At 41.4% G+C, this 23,556-nt stretch overlaps 1 protein-coding gene and 1 long non-coding RNA gene across 5 annotated transcripts in view; both read left to right on the forward strand.

Annotated features, from left to right (window-relative positions):
* The first annotated feature begins 345 nt into the window (after positions 1–345).
* misp (mitotic spindle positioning) lies at positions 346–12,100 on the forward strand. Of its 4 annotated transcripts, XM_061034768.1 has the most exons (8): positions 2,903–3,005; positions 3,728–3,775; positions 3,831–3,886; positions 4,068–4,200; positions 4,303–6,337; positions 7,657–7,898; positions 8,137–8,175; positions 11,650–12,100. In XM_061034768.1, exons 5-8 carry the CDS (start codon positions 4,465–4,467, stop codon positions 11,737–11,739), a joined length of 2,244 nt encoding a protein of 747 aa, XP_060890751.1. In that variant the 5' UTR covers positions 2,903–3,005; positions 3,728–3,775; positions 3,831–3,886; positions 4,068–4,200; positions 4,303–4,464; the 3' UTR covers positions 11,740–12,100. The 4 variants fall into 4 exon arrangements, with proteins under 4 accessions (XP_060890750.1, XP_060890751.1, XP_060890752.1 ...); XM_061034769.1 differs by lacking the exon at positions 4,068–4,200; XM_061034767.1 differs by lacking the exons at positions 2,903–3,005; positions 3,728–3,775; positions 3,831–3,886; positions 4,068–4,200 and adding exons at positions 346–387; positions 795–913.
* Positions 12,101–14,503: 2,403 nt separating this feature from the next.
* Positions 14,504–23,556, forward strand: part of LOC132971938 (uncharacterized) — a 9,070-nt gene continuing 17 nt past the window's right edge. The window contains exons 1-2 of the long non-coding RNA XR_009672836.1: positions 14,504–14,733; positions 23,344–23,556. The exon at positions 23,344–23,556 is cut by the window's right edge and continues 17 nt beyond it. This is a non-coding gene — a long non-coding RNA (uncharacterized LOC132971938). The remainder of the gene's footprint in view (positions 14,734–23,343) is intronic.

Raw genomic sequence — 23,556 nt, forward strand, 5'->3', positions numbered from 1 at the left:
CTGATGAGTATTAAAAAAACCTGCTGTGATAGGATGTCCAGCAGTCACCTCCTGTCGTCGTGGTAACCTGCTGACTGAGGTTCAGTGCTGCCCCCTGCAGGACACATCTAGAAAAACAGACAGGGCATTTTCATCTAAATGACATAAACACACACACACACACACACACACACACGCTGGACAAAAACAAACAGCGGCCAGCTGTCAGTGTGTGTGTATGTGTGTCTGTGTGTGTGTGTGTGTGTGTGTGTGGTGGGTGTGGTCAGTAATTGTGTCTGTTTCTGTTGGTCAGCAGAATTCCTATTGCTCAGCAACACACACACACACACACACACACACACACAGTCTGGATCAGTCGTCGGTCAGCTGGTGGAGCAGAACCCGCAGGTAGGTCTCTGTTTTCTGTTAATTTGTTTCTTTCTTTTACCTGTGTGACATCATCATGACAGCATGACCTGTCAGCAGGTGTTTCTGTCTGTGAACAGCTGATTGATCTTTTATTTCATCAGATTTTTGATCAACAGATGGATAAAAAAGTCTTTTAACCCCGCCCCCTGCTGACACTCCCACAGTGATTGACAGCTCTGAGAAATTAAACTGACGACAGCGTTTCATAACATAAACTTTTTTGAAACACAGAAAATAATCTGATAATAATGATTCATATAAAAACTATTGTAGTAATAGAATCTGTTCTCGGGGTTTCCATTTGTGTCGTATCGACAAATCGCGGATCAGCTGGCTGTGGCTGTACAGGAAAGAGAAAAAAAGAGTAAAAAAAAACTCTCTCAAAGGTGATGGTGATTGGCTCCTGCTGGCGGAGGGTCTGACATCATCACCAGTCAGGTCCAGGATGTTCAGGTACACTCCTCCCTGGCAGGTTCTCTGTCAGAGTCTGGACCACGACACCAAGGTGAGACAAACAAACAAACAAACAAATGGATGTGTGTGTGTGTGTGTGTGTGTGTGTGTGTGTGTGTGTGTGTGTGTGTGTGTGTGTGAGTCCAGCAGGGGGCAGCAGAATAACATTAATCATTAACAAATATTAAAGGTGAATGCTCTGGATTTGTTTGGACCAGAGAAGGTAGGCGCTTTTAAGGCAACCCCCCCACACGGCCTGTTTTGGACGCCCCTTGGTTTGTCAGATATGAGAGCAGTTATCAGGTCAAACCAACAGGTGTTGCAGCGATGGAAGCGGTCAAGAGAAGTGGTTCAGATAGAAGTGATTGTACCCGACCTAAAAAGCCTCTGCATGTTTCTAATAAGCTCCACGAGCAGAAACGTGCTCAAACTAGGATCAATATTGGAGATGCTTTTGAAAAATGGAGAGAGGTTAGAACACAGAAAGGTTTACAGACCCATGCAGAGCTGGATAAACACTGAAGCTTCAGAGTCCACCACATGGTGACCTGTGTGAGCTCTCTATGATGTTTAGAATTTGGACTGCAGTACCCATTTTAAACACTAGGTGGCAGAGTTACATACTGCTCCTTTAGAGGAAAAGATTAATTGACTTTTATCGATCAGGTATCAGGTGGGCACACTCCAGGAATCTGGTTTACTTTAAGTACTCAGAGGGAGAGAAACAGACTTTACACCTCAGAACTGAAGACCCCTGCTGCCCCCTCCCCTCCTCACAGTCCTCTGAGCAGCAGACATTCATACAGTGATGACAAAACACCACTGGGGGGTGCCAGTGTTGTGGATGTGATTAACAGGTTCAAAGTTTACTGAGATAAAAGTTTACAAATAAAGTTTATGAATTAAGTTTATGAATAAAGTTTATGAATTAAGTTTATGAATTAAGTTTATGAATTAAGTTTATGAATTAAGTTTATGAATAAAGTTTACAAATAAAGTTAAGAATAAAGTTTATGAATTAAGTTTATGAATAAAGTTTATGAATTAAGTTTATGAATTAAGTTTATGAATTAAGTTTATGAATTAAGTTTACAAATAAAGTTAAGAATAAAGTTTATGAATTAAGTTTATGAATAAAGTTTATGAATTAAGTTTATGAATTAAGTTTATGAATAAAGTTTACAAATAAAGTTAAGAATAAAGTTTATGAATTAAGTTTATGAATAAAGTTTATGAATTAAGTTTATGAATTAAGTTTATGAATTAAGTTTATGAATAAAGTTTACAAATAAAGTTAAGAATAAAGTTTATGAATTAAGTTTATGAATAAAGTTTATGAATTAAGTTTATGAATTAAGTTTATGAATTAAGTTTATGAATTAAGTTTACAAATAAAGTTAAGAATAAAGTTTATGAATTAAGTTTATGAATAAAGTTTATGAATTAAGTTTATGAATTAAGTTTATGAATAAAGTTTACAAATAAAGTTAAGAATAAAGTTTATGAATTAAGTTTATGAATTAAGGTAAAAATACAAAAACTGAAATAAACAAAGTATTGACTTAAAGAAAGTAAAATATGCACCAAAGAAGAAGAACATCATCAGCAGGTTTACAGCGTCCAGAGTCCAGAGGATGGTCCTCACGTGTGTGTGTGTGTGTGTGTGTGTGTGTGTGTGTGTGTGTGTGTGTGTCTCTGTGTGTGTCTGTGTGTGTGTGTCTGTGTGTGTCTCTGTGTGTGTCTGTGTGTGTGTGTCTGTGTGTGTCTCTGTGTGTGTCTGTGTGTGTCTCTGTGTGTGTGTGTGTGTGTGTGTGTGTGTGTGTGTGTGTGTGTGTGTGTGTCTGTGTGTGTGTGTGTGTGTGTGTGTGTGTGTGTGTGTGTGTGTCTGTGTGTGTGTGTGTGTTTGTGTGTGTGTGTGTGTGTGTGTGTGTGTGTGTGTCTCTGTGTGTCTGTGTGTGTGTGTGTGTGTGTGTGTGTGTGTGTGTGTGTGTGTGTCTCTGTGTGTGTGTGTGTGTGTGTGTGTGTGTGTGTGTGTGAGAGAGAGTGCGTGTGTGTGTGTGTCGGAGTGGGCGGGGCCTCTGATTGGACGATAGGAGCTGAACTTTGTCTCTTCAGTTTGAGCGGCTGACAGGAAGCGGTGTGAGGTAAGACTCTGCTCTCAGCTGAAACTCTTTATATCATAATTAATATTCATATTTAATCTTTATTCTTCATCAAATTAAAACATCTCTTGAATTATTCTCTTGAAGTAAATCGTTGGTATAAATGAAGTGAATGTAAAGTCTGATGGCGTCTGTCAAACACAGCCCTGAGCAGCAGAGGTCATGATCAACATTTATTATTTATAAAATCCTCTTGTCAGGATTTCACTTCCTGTTTCATGTAATTCTATTCATTATTGATCCGTTCAAACTCTATGTCTGATATAAAAGTTTAAGGTGATACTTCACCTGTTGAAACATGAATCTGTATTGACATTGGGTCATATATGTAGAAATGTGAAATACATTTTGAAGTTGGTGCCTTCTTGGCCATGAAAAGACAGAAAGTGTCTTTTTGGCTCATGTGGATGAAAGACACCAAATCCCAGAATGCACAGCACCGCAGGCCACTCCCACTAAGGTCCTCTAGTTACTACAACACATAAGACCGTTTCCTCAACTGATTCAGAGCAAACAGACTCTATGTCCGACCAGCGGCTCTGCTGCAGCCGAGGCATAAGACTGTTGGCAGCAGGCACCTCGCCACTATATTGCGTCTCGTTGAGATAACCACGAATATCTGATTCCAGCACAAGACCTTCAGAATCCCCTTCATCCACATCAGTCTGAAGTTGAAACATACTTTCATCATACTTTCTCCATAGAGCCTGTTAGCATAGCATCAAAGCAAGATGGTGGACGTTAAGTTTCGAGTGAGGTCCCCCCACTGATCTGTGACACTGATTCCAGCCTCCGATGACACAGAAGAAGATTTCTGCGTCATCAGAGGGGCTGGATGCACGACCATTCAGAAACACTACCAGGTTTCTAATGATACAAAGATTAATGCAAATGGGTGAAGTATCCCTTTAACCAGCAGAGTTAAAAACAACAGGAGTGAGCGCCCCCGCAGGCTGCACTGCTCACTGCATACAACATGAGTGTGTACGTGTGTGTGTGTGTGTGTGTGTGTGTGTGTGTGTGTGTGTGTGTGTGTGTTATCAGCTGACTGCAGACTGAGGCGGGGCCATTTATCACTCACACACTGATGCTAACGTAATGTTTTTACCAGCACTGATGTTCAGGAACTCTTAAACTTTAAAGATGTAACCTGAAGCTGTTGTTTCCATAGTAACAGGTGAGCATGACCTAAAGCTGTTGTTTCCATAGTAACAGGTGAGCATGACCTAAAGCTGTAGTTTCCATAGTAACAGGTGAGCATGTCCTCTGGTTGTTTCAGAGACTCTCTACAGATGACCGTCAGGATGTTGTAACTCGCTCTGCTCAGCGTCTTCCTCACACAGCCCCCCCTGCAGCGCCCCCTGCAGCGCCCCCTGCAGCCCCCCCTGCAGCCCCCCCTGCAGCACCCCCTGCAGCCCCCCCTGCAGCACCCCCTGCAGCCATGGACAGCATCCCTAAGAGGTGGGTGCTGAAGCCGCTGTCCCCGCTGCTACAACCTTCAGACCTGCGCTCCATCGCAGGCCCTGCCCTCAGCCCCGCCCTAAGCCCCGCCCCTGACATGGAAGATCCTGTCCTCGGCTCTGACATCATCTCCATCACACGCAGTCAGTCCTCAGTGGTTGTCTCCTCTCAGGGCGACCGCTTGAGGGATGTGGTAGTTCAAGCGCGAATGGTGGCGGTGTCTCAGGATGGAGTCCCCACCAGTGAAGAGTGGCTTCCCAGTAGTCCCAGTAATCCCAGCAGTCCCAGTAGTCCCAGCAGTCCCAGTAGCAGCTCAGGGTCTCAGTGTGGGTTCTACTCATTCGTGGAGGATCCAACCAGTCCTGAGGCAGAGCTGAATGAAGCCTGGATGATCTCTGCAAAGCGGCAGACGCAGCTGGCCATCCTGAAAGAAGAGAAAGGATTTAAACTTCAGACCTACAGCAGCAGCAGGAAACCAGAGAGTCTGTTCTCAGAGAGTAACGCAGACTCCCCGTACAAAGTGGATCCAAACAATGGCGTCTCGGTCGTCCGGGAGGAAGAGGAGAGGCAGCTTCGAATGGAGATCATTCGCAGGCAAGCACAGAAGAAGAGTCCAATATTCAAAGTTCCTCTGGATGTGGATCCCTGCAGATCTGCAGACACCCTGATTGAAGGATTTAGTGTGAGCTACAGTCCTGTCACATCCAGACCAGATCCGCCAGGCCCTGCTGAGCCCGGAACCATTGACAAGGAGCAGATCAACTTCAGCACCGCCCGACAACAGTTCCTGAAGATCGAGCAGGACCGACTGACTGCACTCCTCAACCCGCTCAGATCCTTGATAACACCTCAGAACAGGTCTCTGCTCAGAGACCCTGAAGGTCCAGCATCAAAGCAGGAAGTGACCTGTGATGTGGAAGTGAGCCAGGTTACTCTGAGGTTCAGACCCACAGAAGAAGAGGAGAGCTTCCCTCAGAGGAAGGTGACGATGTACCGGACTGAGGACAGCCGGCAGAGCAGTGTGTTGGATGACCTGGACTCAGGCCTGGAGGATCTGTCTTTGGAGGTGTTCACTGACAGGTCCACGACTGAAACCCCGATTGAAAGGGAAATCCGGTTAGCTCAGGAACGTGAGGAGAACCTCCGCCGCTCTCGAGGCATGAAGCCAAGCGACAGCAAAGCAGAGATGATCCAGATCAGAACCAAACGTTTGCAGTCGCTACAAACTCCGCTCAGAGCCAAAGACAAGACCCGAGTCAGCTTTGTGTTCCAGCGTGAGATCCAGAAAGAGAACCAGAGGGAGGAAGAGCCCCAGCAGCAGGGAGGACTCCTGGGTCGGTACAGTCTCAATCCTCCACAGGAGGCGGGACACATAAAGAGCGAGTTTGATCAACAAGACGAGGTGGAGGGCTCAAAACCAAGACCTCCATCTGAGTCTGAAGAAGTCTTTCCGTCTCCTTGCTGTCCTCACCGACATCCGGAGGAAACCGAATTCTACACCAGCAAAACCAGTTCAACGTCTTCTTTCCTCTCAGCAAGGGATCGAACAACATCTTCATCCTCCCACTCCTCCCACTCCTCTCCATCACTGACCTACCAGCATGACTCCACCTCAACCACACCCCGGTCCTGGAGAGAGAACCTGGAGTCCACGGGCCTGCAGTCCAGGGGACAAGGAGCTCCAGATTTCATTGAGAAGGAGATCCAGGAGGCCCTCAGGAGGGAGCAGGAGCTGAGGGAGCTGAGGGAGCTGAGGGAGTCCAGGGAGGATCGACAGCCCTGCTCTCCAGCTCCTCTGGTGGAACAGGCTACCAAGATAGCTGTCAGTCAGTTCTACCCTCCTCTAAAGACAGGTGAGTCATCTTCATCACGGCAGGGTACCAGGCTTTAAAGCACTAAAACCCTCCGAACCCAACAAACCCCCTAACCCCCCTGTTCACTGTTTCTTAGTCCTCTCTAAGTATCTTAAATAGTAATGACTAACTCTTATTATCCAATCCCATGTGAATTTTGTCAGCTATAATAGAATTATCCTCATGGCGCTGTTACACTAGGCCCAGTTACCCTAACCCAGTTACCTGTACCATACCCCTAACCCTAACCCAGTTACCTGTACCATACCCATAACCCCTAACCCTAACCCAGTTACCTGTACCATACCTAGGCACTTTTGTTCACCCCTCCCCCGATGGCCTCCACTCACACCACTCCAGACCCAACCTGACCTGTCCAACAATTATCTGTAGAAACACAGAGAGACAGCAGCATCAGGAGTCGTTAAGCTAAGCTAAGATAGCTGTTTCCCTTTGGTCCCAGTGATTATGCTAAGCTAAGATAGCTGTTTCCCTTTGGTCCCAGTGATTATGCTAAGCTAAGATAGCTGTTTCCCTTTGATCCAAGTGTTTATGCTAAGCTAAACTAATATAGCTGTTTCCCTTTGGTCCAAGTGTTTATGCTAAGCTAAGCTAAGATAGCTGTTTCCCTTTGGTCCAAATGATTATGCTAAGCTAAGATAGCTGTTTCCCTTTGGTCCAAGTGATTATGCTAAGCTAAGATAGCTGTTTCCCTTTGGTCCAAGTGTTTATGCTAAGCTAAGCTAAGATAGCTGTTTCCCTTTGGTCCAAATGATTATGCTAAGCTAAGATAGCTGTTTCCCTTTGGTCCAAATGATTATGCTAAGCTAAGATAGCTGTTTCCCTTTGGTCCAAGTGATTATGCTAAGCTAAGATAGCTGTTTCCCTTTGGTCCCAGTGATTATGCTAAGCTAAGCTGGCTAACTGTAGCATCAGGCTATGAAACAGGAGTCATTCCTCAATGGCGATCGTGATGATGAGCAACACGGCATAAAATAGACGAAGTTTGGTGTGTCTGTGAGTCACAAACAGACGGGACAAAGAGTAACTGACAGAGACGACGACCAAAGTCCGTCACACACACACACACACACACACACACACACACACACACACACACCAAAGTCCAGCAGCAGTTTGTGTGAATCAGTAACAGAGTCCAACACAGACACACACAAGCAAGCATGCATGTACTCAAGCACCAACACACACACACACACACACACACCACAGTCCAGCTGACATCACAATCTGTCACATATGATGTCACTTATGATGTCACTTATGATGTCACTCATGTTCTTTCTGTTGTGTTTCAGATAAAACCATCTCTTGGTCCTCTTCTTCTCCTCGTCCCTCTGCCCGTCTGCCGTTCATCACTGCTCAGCCATGGACCTACTCCCCTCCCTCCTCCTCCTCCACTTACCTTGTCTCCTCCACCCTCCCCGCCTCCTCCACCGTGGGGTTCCAGCAGGCCCCGCCTCCTCTTAGAGGACTCACAGAGACTCTTCTTCAGGACCTTGAGGAGAGACGATTTCAGCTGAAACTGGAGGAGAGCACTGTGAGTCATCATGCACCCAGGCTCTTAATTTGAAAGCTCAATCCTTTCGGAATAAAGTGACTCAGCATGTTTACGACCTGTCAGAATAATGTGACTCAGCAGTTGTACATAACTACTTCGTCTATTCATTCAGAATAAAATCACTGAGAGAGCTTTGTTAAAAACGTAAGAACCGAGTTACAAAATGTAAACATCACAGTTTACTAATAATTACTTATTAATTTATTTATTATTTCAGTACGCAGGAATCCAGCCGGTCGACGACGTCAACAACGAGGTACGGCCAGTTTACACTTCACCTTTTTAACAGTTAACCAGTCAGTTAACCAGTCAGTTAACCAGACAGTTAACCAATCAGATAACCAATCAGTTAACCAGACAGTTAACCAGACAGTTAACCAATCAGTTAACCAGACAGTTAACCAGACAGTTAACCAAACAGTTAACCAGACAGTTAACCAGACAGTTAACCAATCAGTTAACCAGACAGTTAACCAGACAGTTAACCAATCAGTTAACCAGACAGTTAACCAGTCAGATAACCAATCAGTTAACCAGACAGTTAACCAGTCAGTTAACCAGTATGTTAACCAGACAGTTAACCAGTCAGTTAACCAATCAGTTAACCAGACAGTTAACCAGACAGTTAACCAGTCAGTTAACCAGTCAGTTAACCAGTCAGTTAACCAGTCAGTTAACCAATCAGTTAACCAGACAGTTAACCAGACAGTTAACCAGTCAGTTAACCAATCAGTTAACCAGACAGTTAACCAGACAGTTAACCAGACAGTTAACCAGACAGTTAACCAGACAGTTAACCAATCAGTTAACCAGACAGTTAACCAATCAGTTAACCAGACAGTTAACCAGTCAGATAACCAATCAGTTAACCAGACAGTTAACCAGTCAGTTAACCAGTATGTTAACCAGTCAGTTAACCAGTCAGTTAACCAATCAGTTAACCAGACAGTTAACCAGACAGTTAACCAGACAGTTAACCAATCAGTTAACCAGACAGTTAACCAGACAGTTAACCAATCAGTTAACCAGACAGTTAACCAGACAGTTAACCAGACAGTTAACCAATCAGTTAACCAGACAATTAACCAGACAGTTAACCAATCAGTTAACCAGTCAGATAACCAATCAGTTAACCAGACAGTTAACCAGTCAGTTAACCAGTATGTTAACCAGACAGTTAACCAGTCAGTTAACCAATCAGTTAACCAGACAGTTAACCAGTCAGTTAACCAGTATGTTAACCAGACAGTTAACCAGTCAGTTAACCAGTCAGTTAACCAGACAGTTAACCAGACAGTTAACCAGTCAGTTAACCAGTCAGTTAACCAGTCAGTTAACCAGACAGTTAACCAGACAGTTAACCAGTCAGTTAACCAGTCAGTTAACCAATCAGTTAACCAGACAGTTAACCAGACAGTTAACCAGACAGTTAACCAATCAGTTAACCAGACAGTTAATCAGACAGTTAACCAGTCAGATAACCAATCAGTTAACCAGACAGTTAACCAGTCAGTTAACCAGTATGTTAACCAGACAGTTAACCAGTCAGTTAACCAGACAGTTAACCAGACAGTTAACCAATCAGTTAACCAGTCAGTTAACCAATCAGTTAACCAGACAGTTAACCAGACAGTTAACCAGACAGTTAACCAGTATGTTAACCAGACAGTTAACCAGTCAGTTAACCAGACAGTTAACCAGACAGTTAACCAGTCAGTTAACCAGTCAGTTAACCAATCAGTTAACCAGACAGTTAACCAGACAGTTAACCAGACAGTTAACCAATCAGTTAACCAGACAGTTAATCAGACAGTTAACCAGTCAGATAACCAATCAGTTAACCAGACAGTTAACCAGTCAGTTAACCAGTATGTTAACCAGACAGTTAACCAGTCAGTTAACCAGTATGTTAAACAGACAGTTAACCAGTCAGATAACCAACAAGTTAACCAATCAGTTAACCAGTCAGATAACCAGTATGTTAACCAGACAGTTAACCAGTCAGATAACTAGTCAGATAACCAGACAGATAACCAGTATGTTAACCAGACAGTTAACCAGTCAGTTAACCAGTCAGATAACCAACAAGTTAACCAATCAGTTAACCAGTATGTTAACCAGACAGTTAACCAGTCAGTTAACCAGTCAGATAACCAACAAGTTAACCAATCAGTTAACCAATCAGTTAACCAGTATGTTAACCAGACAGTTAACCAGACAGTTAACCAATCAGTTAACCAGACAGTTAACCAGTCAGTTAACCAGACAGTTAACCAATCAGTTAACCAGACAGTTAACCAATCAGTTAACCAGACAGTTAACCAGACAGTTAACCAGACAGTTAACCAATCAGTTAACCAGACAGTTAACCAGACAGTTAACCAGACAGTTAACCAATCAGTTAACCAGACAGTTAATCAGACAGTTAACCAGTCAGATAACCAATCAGTTAACCAGACAGTTAACCAGTCAGTTAACCAGTCAGATAACCGGACAGTTAGCCAACAAGTTAACCAGACAGTTAACCAGACAGTTAACCAGTCAGTTAACCAATCAGTTAACCAGTATGTTAACCAGACAGTTAACCAGTCAGTTAACCAGTCAGATAACCGGACAGTTAGCCAACAAGTTAACCAGACAGTTAACCAGACAGTTAACCAGTCAGTTAACCAGTATGTTAAACAGACAGTTAACCAGTCAGATAACCAACAAGTTAACCAATCAGTTAACCAGTCAGATAACCAGTATGTTAACCAGACAGTTAACCAGTCAGATAACTAGTCAGATAACCAGACAGATAACCAATATGTTAACCAGACAGTTAACCAGTCAGTTAACCAGTCAGATAACCAACAAGTTAACCAATCAGTTAACCAGTATGTTAACCAGACAGTTAACCAGTCAGTTAACCAGTCAGATAACCAACAAGTTAACCAATCAGTTAACCAGTATGTTAACCAGACAGTTAACCAGACAGTTAACCAATCAGTTAACCAGACAGTTAACCAGTCAGTTAACCAGTATGTTAACCAGACAGTTAACCAGTCAGTTAACCAGTCAGTTAACCAGTATGTTAAACAGACAGTTAACCAGTCAGATAACCAACAAGTTAACCAATCAGTTAACCAGTCAGATAACCAGTATGTTAACCAGACAGTTAACCAGTCAGATAACTAGTCAGATAACCAGTATGTTAACCAGACAGTTAACCAGTCAGTTAACCAGACAGATAACCAGTATGTTAACCAGACAGTTAACCAGTCAGTTAACCAGTCAGATAACCAACAAGTTAACCAATCAGTTAACCAGTCAGTTAACCAGTATGTTAACCAGTCAGTTAACCAGTCAGATAACCGGACAGTTAGCCAACAAGTTAACCAGACAGTTAACCAGACAGTTAACCAGTCAGATAACCAGAAAGTTAACAACTCGTTTACAAAAAAGGTGAAATGCTGAAAGCAAGCCAGAGCTGTACCACTTTTAATAAGTATATTAAAACTTTATTTTAAACTGGTTTATAGCATTTGTATTGTTGTACATGTATTTTAATGTATCCTCATATAGTGGTAAATCTGTTTGTTTGCACAAAGGCCCAACTGGGGACATGAGGTGGAAATTAGCGAAAGCTATATACTCTTTATGCAGTACATCAGTTTCATGCTTTGTATTGAAACTATGTTAAATTGCATTGACCCTATTAAATAAATAAATTTAATTCTCTCTCTCTCAGGTCGTTGAGTCGACTCGAGTCATTCGTCATAAGAATCTCAGAGCTTTGCGTTGGGAGGCCGGAGCGTTCACCAACCTGGAGGATCAGTGAGGACCTGGAGGATCTGGTCTCGGACGTTTCTTTGATTTTCTGATTCAGCTGACATTAAAATGTTTGAACTGGAACACTCAAACGACAGTATTCTCCTGATTGGTATTCAAAGACTGCATGGTTTCTCCTCGTCGAATCAGCTGTGAGCTGCTTTGAGTGAAGCGTGAAGAGGAGCACTGTGTTTGACCTGCAGATTGATGAAGCTTTCTGTTTCTCTGAATCATCTGAATCTGATTGTTTTCATGATTTAAAGTGAAGATTCAAAAAATCAAAGAAAACATTTTATTAAGTGTCAGATTACAAACTTGTGCACACTCCACTCTAAGATGAACTTCAATAAATCAATATTGGTCTGATACAACATCAACTGTTTATGTTGATAATCGCTCATGTTTAAAATGTAAATGATGGATTATTCCCTCTGGATGGGTTAGGCGGTCTTTGCCCCAAGCAAGTGGTCACAAGCAGCAACCTCCGGTGTTGAAAAATGAGTATATAAGCATAAAATCCTGCAGTTCCTGGAGTGTCCACTAGAGGCTGGCTGCAGAAGCACAGGAAGTCACATACACACCCATTCTAAAAAGCCTGTTTTTACAGCAGAGATTAACATGTTTACAGCCTGGTTCAAAAAACCAAATAGGTGTGATTAGCTCATGTCTCGATGGACACACACTGTACGGGGGGGTGAATGTTTTGATGACTCATCAGTTTTGATTTGATGAAGGATAAGAGTTATTCACAATAAGGCGTGTAGCTGACCTGATTGACCGCCTCAGCTCCAGCTCTCAGCCTGTCGTTAAGTTGACTGAAAATTAGGCTGAGACAGCATTTCAGACCTTTAGAAACCAACAGGCTTTGTCCAATGATATTTACTGACTATTGGGTAAAATGGACTGTGTGATTGACAGGCGGACTGTTGCAGCATCAGCCGGCATTGTACTGAACAATGGTGAAGAGGGAGCTGCGCATGAAGGTAGAGCACTCGATTAATCGGTGGATCTTTGTTTTAACCCTCATGTGTCATCATTAGCATTGGCTAGTGACTGAAAGAATAAGATCCCAGATACAAACAGCTGAAATTAGTTTCCTCTGGAGGATGTCTGGGCTCAGCCTTAGAGAGAGGGGGAGGAGCCGCTACTCTTGCGCCTCCCTTTGGAGGTTTTAGAGGCACGCCCAACTGGGAGGAGACCCTGAGGTATACACCCAGAGTTCTAAGGAAGTATATATCCCTGGCCTGTGAACGCCTCAGAATCCCCCAGGCAGAGCTGGAAAAGGTTACTGGGGAGAGGGTGATGTGGATTCCCGTTGTTGATATGTTTGATGATGAAGAAATTCGCCGTTGAGACTGACTTGCTTTCAAACAAAATTGTTTATTAACAAGATACAGAATCACTGAACACGTCTGCTCAGGAGAGACAAGAAGCCAATACCGATCTCTCCCGAACATACACTGAGAATGCTATTTATACACAATGTCACAGGACACATGAGGACATCTGTTTGTTTTTTAGGACAACCCCTCCTACTTCAACAGCAAGGGCCTCTGCAATTATATGTATGTCATAAACTTAAAGGCCAACACAGGTCACAGGTACAATCTCCTGTCTAGATGTCCCTGGGCAACCCTCTGGACATAAGGGTCCATTTGTTCACATTCCACTGTGGGGGATCCTAGCTTTGCTCTAAACATTTCCTGACACTCATAACTCATCCTGCAAACAACACTTCTAAACAACCATTTCACTGAAGGAAACTCCTTTAACAGATGTGTGCAGTATACACTTAAAGATCACTATAATATCTCTGTCCTAGATATTTAAGACACTTCATTCCCCCCTTCGAGACGACAGTCTCGCAAACCAAAAAAAACATACAATCATGATGTTAATTGGCCTCATAAGAATCACTTCTATCCATGCTTAACCTTAGCAATATAGTAAAATATTTGTTTGTTCTAGAGTGTGAGAGCGAAAAACCCATCTGGCAGCTATCTTTCTTTTTTATCCATCAAACAATCTAGACAGGAAAACTCTCTCACGGTCCATCTGCCCCAGGCAACCACATATAGTACTCCAAACCAATCAAATCAAAAAGAAAAAGGTTATAAAAACTTTATAGGACGATATAGAAATGCATACATTTAAACCCTCAGAAATAAAATCAAAAAAGTTGTCCATCGCACCTTCCAATGGACCTTTCCCTACCTAACACCACTTTCCCTAAGGATCGATAAAGAAAGAAAACACCTGAGGTCCCAATATATGCATCTCATACAGTTCCTGAAAACTCCAATACTAATCCAAATAATATGTGTTGGGGTTGTATCAAGTCAACTTTGGTTATATTCTTTAATAATTATTTCTAATTATTAATAATATAAATAAAATTTCATTAAACTATGTTTAATCTCGTTTTGGGGCACCACCCTGTACTCAGGGAAATATAACCAAAATATCACTCAAATCAGTCTCAGATTAGTTATTTAATTACTAATATTATTAATAATTAATAACTATATTTAATAAATTGAAGGCGTGAATCCGTACACAAAGCCTTCGCACCCAGCTTATATCACAATGCAAATACACCAGTAATCACAAACAACTGCTCTCTTAAATTATAACAGAATTTATTTAAACAAAGCAACACCAATAAAAATCAATGAACTTAATCAAACAAATAACTATTATAAACTAATCTAAGCAACAAACATTATCAAGCAAGGCTTGTGGAAGGTGTAAATGTGTGTGTGTGTGTGTGTGTGTGTGTGTGTGTGTGTGTGTAGAGGAGAGAGAGAGAGAGAGAGAAAGAGAGAAAACAAGATGGTGGAGAGAGACAATGCACCATGTGACTTTGTCACATGTGGACAAAATGGTGGACAACAAAAGAAGCCGTGTGGCTACCTTTTGAAATAGTTTGAGCTCTCTGAGCTGAGTTCAGTAACTGTTACTTAAACACCAGAAAGCCAGTGGCCGGACTTTGATTCAACGGCGGGTACACTGGTCTTTCTGATTGTGAAAGCCGTTGACTGAAGGTAAACTAGCACAGCATTACATACATAGGTGAACACAGCAGTTCATCACAATAAAACAAATGCAGCAGTTGACAACAGATAATAAACAGAATGTCTCGTCAACAATGATGCATAATTATCAGTGGTTATAAAAGAAACATAACTATTTCTGAAACTTTCTGCCCAGACCAAAGCTCTTACTTGGGGTAACTCCTGGTGATCGTTGCAAAGTTGGTTAGATTGTCACTCTGTTGAATGTTGAATCATCAGATTCAGGCAGGGTTCCTTCGTGGCAGATGTAGGAGGAGGGTAGCGGGATTCAGATCTTCGACCAGAGCGCTGCTCTATAGGGTCTTCTGGTTACAGGAGCCGAGTTCTTTATGTGTCCTTGTGGATTCAGGGATCAGTGGGCTTCCTTCAGCGCTCCTGTCCAGTTGCGTTCAATGACGTCTTACGAAAAATCAAAGGAAAGAAACTCTTCTTTTTGCTCGAACCTGATAGCATCTGATTGCGCCCAAAACTCCTAAAAATATGCCATGGAAGTAGTCAGCTGAATCCTCTGATGCTTGAATTCAGCATGTGAAGAGCTACCTATACTGAGCTAGGAGATCAGCTCTGAAGTTTAACCTATGTAAGTCAAGAGGAGGAAAGGCTTTGTCTCGAATGCTGGAGTCCATCTTGTTGGAGAGGGTATCCTCTGGTGTCGGCAGACCACACTTGAAGAGAAGGAAGCAATGCCTGGTGATTGCTTTTAAAGACTGGAGCTGCCTGTGGGTTTACCACAGGTTCCGGTCCCCCCTTTACGTCACACGTAGGTGTGAAGTACCGCAGGGGATTCTGGGATAAAGAGTCCTTTTAGGCCTCTTTGTGATCTCAGTAAATAACTCAAAGGCACAGACTGTACTAAGCCTGCATGGCCCAACATATGTTTTACTAAAAATACCTACTATAGAGTAAAAAGTACATTATAGTAACCAATAATACAAATTACATTGTAATGAAGAAAATCCAATACTATAAAAACATACATAAAACATACATAAAACATACATATATATCAAAACTGATGCTTTTTAGCAGCATCAGCTTCTACTGTAATAACCCCTCAATGATTTTTCAATCGAAACCCCTCATCATGATGTCCTCATTCAGGGTCCATTATCCATTTCCATCCTCCATTTTCCTAAGTTTGGTTGTTCAAGTCCATTAGGCTGGAAGGATCTCTGGACAATCAGCCACCCTCACTTTGGTCTCCCAAATATTGTCCTAGGAAGAAAAATCAACAGCCAGTATCTTTGCACATACAAAAACATCAAAAATATATTCATTTTTGTATCATACTTTCACATTATTCCACTACATGATTAACCTATTCAATTTCCCCCCTTTTATCCATTCACTTCTTTGTTCAAAATAATAGGGAGTCAATGATGAAGTCAGATATTCAAAATGGATATTTCTCTACCAGCTCTTGTCCAATCTCTATGACCTCCTCATCTTCGCTTAGATCATTACCACTCAGTAGTGGCATCTGAATGTTTTATCCCCCATTGATCTACTAACTTCAAATCTCAATACCATAGCTTTAGCAAAGGTCAACAACAGCATACAAAAACAAAACATCACACATAGTGATGGAAGAGTAGCCACCAGAATCCCTTATAAGTTTCAGCGCATCTATGACACTAGTCATATTGTCAGCAGCATCAGGGATCAAAGTATAACAGTCACCTCCAGTTAAATTTAAACTTTTACCTCTAAGTGGCTTTAATCAAAACACCATTAACACCAACAGAAACACCTTCATCAAATTCAGACCTATGTGTTGGCAGATTTTAACAATACATTTTTTAACACATCATTCATTTTTTCACAAACACCTTGGATTCGCAGATGATAGACAACTCCTAGACGTTATTTAATTCCCAATTTTTCAAAATTAGTCTTACTGTTTTATTCACAAACTCTTTTCCATTATCTGAAGATATGCAGTCTGGGAGACCCCACCTGCTTATAACCTCACAACACAAAAACTTTCTTGGCAGCAGACTGAGCATCTTTCCGCTTAGTTGGACAGACTTCAAGCCATCTTGAAAATCTATCCACAACAACTAGCATATATTTTTTACCTCCTACCGGTCTTATCATATCAACAAAATCCACAACTAACTCACACAAAGGACCTATTGGTGTCCTAACATTGTTTTTAGACAAATTGTACACCTGCCTATGACACAATCAATCTGCTCAAGCAAATACAGTACCCAAAAACCATACTCTTTCTTAATCTTTCTCCTAACTCCCCCCTTGCACATGAGCTAAACCATGTGCTTCCTAAAGCATCAGACCTAGCAGGTCTAACAATTTAATTATCTGAGCATTCACTTATCTCTCTACTTCCTAAACCTTCACTATTCTACCTTACAATTCCTTCAACATAAATCTAACTCCTTGACCTTTCCTGTAAACAACAGAACAGTCCTCTCCAACCTCAGCATCTATCTATACTCCTCTGAAACTTCCTCTATTCTTCCTCTTTTCTGTAACATTCTCAAGCAAAGTGGCTTAGCTGTCCACAATTATGACACATTCCTAAAGACTGTTGGAAATTTCCTCCTCTACCTCTTCCTAAACTTCCTATCTGTGGTTGATCAAAAACTGACTGTGGAAAAGGTGCAGTGGGAATCACGGATAACAGTTGAGGTAGCTGAAACTGGATCTGTTCATGCTGCGATTATGGTGGTAATTGATTTGGTTGAGGTTGACTTTGCATAACCACAGCTTGTTTCTTCTCTTTCTTATTGTCCACCAGCTGTAGTTGGTTAAGTTTTCTAAGAGTCTCCTGGTCCTGTTCCTTCTGGTCATGCTCCTTTTTCCGACATAGCTCAACTTGATGTGCTATGTGATCTGTATACACCTTTTGCCATGCTACCAAGACCAACTACCTCTGCCAACTTGCTCCTCACTGGTAGGGGCAGTCCCTTCTGTATCTTAGCTCTCAAAATTGATTGCTCCATTTGATTTAAGTCTGGGTCATTTCCTGTGACATTTCTCCACACTTGATGAGCCCTAGACACATAAGCTCTTGGGTTTTCCTGTGGGCCTAATGATTCAATGAGAATATTATCAGGGTGCACATTTGTTGGAAACGTATCTCTCAATGCTCTCCACATCCGACCTCTACTTGCAGCTAACAATTCTTAGAATTAGAATAGAATTTATACTTTATTGATCCCGCGAGGGGAAATTCGTTTTTAGACTCTGTCTAGTAAACATGCTACACAAACATAGGCTGAAATACACACACATGCACAAACAGGATCCTGTGGACATGCACTAATGGAGAGGTCTCAGAGTGAGGGGGCTGCCCACAGCGGGCGCTCCTGAGCTTGTGGGGGGGGGGGGGGGGGTTAGGTGCCTTGCTCAAGGGCACCTCGGCAGTGCTCAGAAAGTGGCCTGGCACCTCTCCAGCTACCAGACCAATTTCCGGACTTGGTCCGTGCCGGGACCTGAACCGGCGACCCTCCGATTCCCAACCCAAGTCCCTACAGACTGAGCTACTGCCGCCCACAAAACGTATGCGTTGGCCGGGAATTTTTTCTGGATCATACACTGCAGTCGCCACATATCTATTAAGGCCTGCTGCTTGCAGGATTTCTTCCATCGCTGGGACCCCAATGAGACTAGCCAAAAGTCTCTTAATGTCTCCCATGGCAGGCTGTGTTCCCACCAAAACCTCTTCTAACTTTGAAATCCAAGGATGTGCTCCATCCTGAAGAGTGGGTAACTTTTCAAGCATGTTTGACATATCTGTACTTTGCTATGGTTTATACTCTAAATTTTTACCTCGCACAATTACTGGGCACATTTTATCGAGTCTCTTTTCTTTTCTTGGACGTAATATATACCCCAAAGTGTCATACTTTTGAGACTTCTTCTTCTGTCTTTTTCTCTGTGTTTTTTGCAGTTCCTGTAATTGCTTTTCCAATAATCGCTTAGTTTCTGGACTGGTAGAGTCACTTATGTTCACAAGGCATCTATTTATAGTCCTCTCAATTTCTCTTAAAATCCTGCATCCATCATCTTCCACCCCTGCACTGGCTGCTAGCAGTGAAGATATGTAGGACCTTCTCTCTCTGAGTCTCCATCACTATCACTCTCATCTGTGATGTGATAGTTGCCCTCCTGTCTAATCACTGGGTGCTGAGGATAAACCTCAGTAAACTTCACTTCCTTCTCATAAGGTGGGGGCTTCTTTGCTAATGCAGTATGTGAAAAGGCTGTGTTAACCTTTTCCATTAACTTTCCTGCTGCCTTATCATTTTTCTGTATTTCTTGCATACTGTGGTCTCTTTTTTCTCTCGCAGCTTCTAACAATTTCTGTCCCTCATTTTCAAACAACTGCAGAATGCCAAGTTCAATTTGTCTTTTCTCCTTACGTCTTGTTCCCATTTTACCTTTCTTCTGATTTACCTTATATGTAGACACAAGCACCTGTATTGTTTTGATCACATCCGGGTTCAAAGTCCCCTCTACTGGCCAAGGCTGTTCAATGTCAGGCCAACGCTTGCTCCATTTTTCCCCTATTTTTAGAATATTTTTAACTAGAGGATTCATCTTCTGTACCACATCAACCGGAGTGATTGCTTTTGTAATTTTGGTGTCCATCTTTGACATTACAATGACCCTCTTAGTTCCTTGTATTGTAAGTTGAACTGAACTAGTTAAAAACTATTTTAGAAAGTACCGTGTTACCACACTTGAAAGTGAATAAATTTGCCAACCCCAAAGGAGACCAAAGGCTTCTTACTATGAAAGCAAAAGCACTTGTTTATTACCTAATACATCTAATCACACCTATTTATCTTAAATTATGGCAATAATGTCAATGTTCCATCTCAAAATAGCCCCAAATCAAGATAAATCATACTCAGATAATGAAACCAGCATTCACAGCATTTGAATCAAATCAACTTCTCCACAAATGATCAATCAACTCATCAATACTCCATTAATTAACCAAATGCTTCAATTAGTCAGTAAGATGCCAAGATTTCCTCCTAAATAATTGCAATGTGATGTATCAGAAGAAATACTGTAAGCCCCATATGTGAAAACAAACTAAACATATGTCAAAAATGTTGACTATAAATAAATGTATTCACATATAGAGAAATGCAGATGTTTGTTGAAAGAGTTTTGTGGATAAAACCGCACTGGCCTTGATCAAGCTGGATTCAGGATCCCTACGTGCTGTCATCTGCTCACTTCCAGTGTTTGTGAAGTAATGCCAGGTTTCTCATCATCTGCCTTTTGGACTGATCCAATTCAGACACTCCATCTCCTCCAGTTCTCGCACAACATAGTAAAAACAGAGAAGACAAAAGAAAGAAACAAAACAAAAGTTTAGTGTCTTAGGGTCGCTCTGAATTTGTATACACAATGCAATAACAATTCAGTGAAATATGCACACATTATCTGTCATTCATTTTTTTTTTCTTTTTTTTTCTATCTGTGGCAAAAGCTGTCTCCCTGCCGGGGGTGTGTTTTCCTTCCCTCTGTGTCCCCCAGAGAGAAGAAGAGGAGGAAGGCTCCCTCTCCACTCCTCATCAAGAGGAGTAATCTAATTGGCTCTCTATTTGAGGCAACGCCTCTTGGTCCGCCTCCTAAATTTCTCAAGAGCTTCCAGTATTAACTGGCTGTCAAAGAGTTAACATCATCTCCAAACCCAGTGCAGTTAATGCACAGAGTCTACAGACACACAAAAGCCAGCACAATATTCTCCCAATCAACAGCCAAATACAAAATGTATCCTCTGAAAAACTAACTTCTCCACCTATTTTAAAGAAGACTATTCGTTCTTTTGAACAGACAAAATTCGCAGCATAATGTGTTCACACACATACACACAAACAGACAGAAAGAGGAGAAAAATTCACACTCCAATCAGCCGGCAGTTTTAACTTTCTCAGACGATTTTCTTTTCTCTATTCCTATTCCCTGAATATGTGCAGACTATCCTTACTGCACTCTCCACTTCTGTTAAAAAACAGATACTATATATATTTATCTATAAACGTCCTTTATTAGGCTCATTAGTATTTATCAGATTATATAAACGTCCTCTGAGGGGCTCATATTTTATCAAGTCGTATATATAAACGTCCCCTGAAACAAAGGGCTCATAGGTATTTTAACACTGATGAAGATCAGATTAAATAAACGTCCTCTGGAACAAAGGCTCATAGGTATTTTAACACTTATGAAACAAAAAATGTCCCCTTATCAGTTACTAAATCACCTTTAACCAATCACCTGCTATATATGCCTATTTAATAATACATCTATTCTATTTATCAATCACACACAAACAAGAACATTTCCGGATCAAACACACATAGCTTCACAGATCTCTCAAAAACATCCAAATCACAGCGCAACCCACAAGACACAGGCTGTCTTGTAACACACACACACACACACACCCAAGCTGTACAGCTGCACACAAACACACACAAGCTTCAACCGCGATTCACCTTAAATCTTAAAGTCGACTCATTTATAATTTTTCCTTCCAACTTTTTTACTTTGGCCAAACTTTTAACAAATTGTCTTTTAACAAATTACTTCACATTGCATGCTTCAATGCACACATTTTCCTTTATTCAGTGCTTTCATTTTTCCACTTTTCTCAAAACTCTTTTATCTCTCTTTTCATCTTTTTACTTCTCTTCTTTATTTCTCATCTATTTAATCTCTGTATTTCCTACATTATACGTTTAATTTCTCCAATTTCCCATTTCCCTGGCCAGGGATCCCCTTTGTTTTATTTTTACTCAATTTGACTACTTCTTAAAGCCAACTTTCACTTCAGTGTCTAATTTACACATGTCTTACTGTTAAAAGGATACGGGCCCTGTCCTTATTAAACTTGCATAGTTTTTTAGCTAACTGTTCTCTAGTTACTTGTTGCGCTTATACTAACTCTACCTTTCCATTTTATTCTCTTTATCTCTTATATTTATCTCTTATTCTCTTTTCTTTTATTCCCCTTTATTTATATACTTTTTAACTCAATAAACCCCAATTTAGACGGAGAATTACTCCAACATCAACACATTATTGCACTTCAGTTCTTTGACAGTGGAGCTAAAGTTCAGACAGAATCAACTCCCCAATGTGTAAAAACAACACTCACGCTCTGAGGTGATGAAAAAATGCTCCCACTGAAACTCTCGTCCACTGCAGAAGGCCCCAACTGATCCTGTTCCGTGACGCCAAAATTGATGTGGATTCCCGTTGTTGATATGTTTGATGATGAAGAAATTCGCAGTTGAGACTGACTTGCTTTCAAACAAAATTGTTTATTAACAAGATACAGAATCACTGAACACGTCTGCTCAGGAGAGACAATAAGCCAATACCGATCTCTCCCGAACATACACTGAGAATGCTATTTATACACAATGTCACAGGACACATGAGGACATCTGTTTGTTTTTTAGGACAACCCCTCCTACTTCAACAGCAGGGGCCTCTGCAATTATATGTATGTCATAAACTTAAAGGCCAACACAGGTCACAGGTACAATCTCCTGTCTAGATGTCCCTGGGCAACCCTCTGGACATAAGGGTCCATTTGTTCACATTCCACTGTGGGGGATCCTAGCTTTGCTCTAAACATTTCCTGACACTCATAACTCATCCTGCAAACCACACCTCTAAACAACCATTTCACTGAAGGAAACTCCTTTAACAGATGTGTGCAGTATACACTTAAAGATCACTATAATATCTCTGTCCTAGATATTTAAGACACTTCAAGGGAAGTCTGGTTGACTTACTTCACCTGCTGCCAGCATGACCAGACACTCTATGTGTTAGCAAACTGATTGTGGCTGCTCTGTTAGCGCTGCAGGCTTTCGTTAGCATTACTGGTATCATTAGCATAGTTAGAATTTTTAGCATCATTAGCAAACTCTTACGTTTGGGTTTTGCAGAGTTAATACGTGGGCATCATTTATATTTTGTTTTAAATAGTAAAATTTGGTTAAATAAATGAATTGAACCAGGGGCACCACTCTGAGATCAGAGAACAATAACCAAATATCATAAAATTAGTCTCTAATTAATTATTTAAATACTAATATTATTAATAATTTATGACCTATATTTAATAAATTGAAATCCGTACAAAAAGCCCTCGCACCCAGCTTATATCACAATGAAGATACACCAGTAATCACAAACAACTGCTCTTTAAATTATAACAGAATTTATTTACACAAAGCAACATCAATTAACTTAATCAAAGAAATAACTATCATAAACTAATCTAAGCAAACAAGATATCTACAAACAAACAGCGTGGCACGCGTGTGTGTGTGTGTGTGTGTGTGTGTGTGTGTGTGTGTGTGTGTGTGTGAGAGAGAGAGGAGACAAGATGGAGGAGAGACAATGCACCATGTGATCACGTCACATGGGAACAAAATGCTGGACAACAAAGGAAGCCGTCTGGCTTAGCATGAGCTCTCTGAGCTGAATTCAGTAACTGTAACTTAATCATCAGAAAGCCAGTGGCTGGACGGCAGGTACACTGGTCTTTCTGTTTGTGAAAGCCGTTAACTGAGAGTAAGCTATACAGCAGTGATTAAACACAGGTAGGTGAAAACGGCAGTTCAGTAACAAAAACAAATGCAGCAGCTTACAGCAGATAATAAACAGAATGTGACGTTCAGTCAACAATAAAGCACAATTATCAGTTGTTATAAAATAATCCTTCCTAAACTATTCTGTGCCCAGAC

Source organism: Labrus mixtus, chromosome 3, assembly GCF_963584025.1.
Source record: "Labrus mixtus chromosome 3, fLabMix1.1, whole genome shotgun sequence".
Taxonomy (NCBI): Eukaryota; Metazoa; Chordata; class Actinopteri; order Labriformes; family Labridae; genus Labrus; species Labrus mixtus.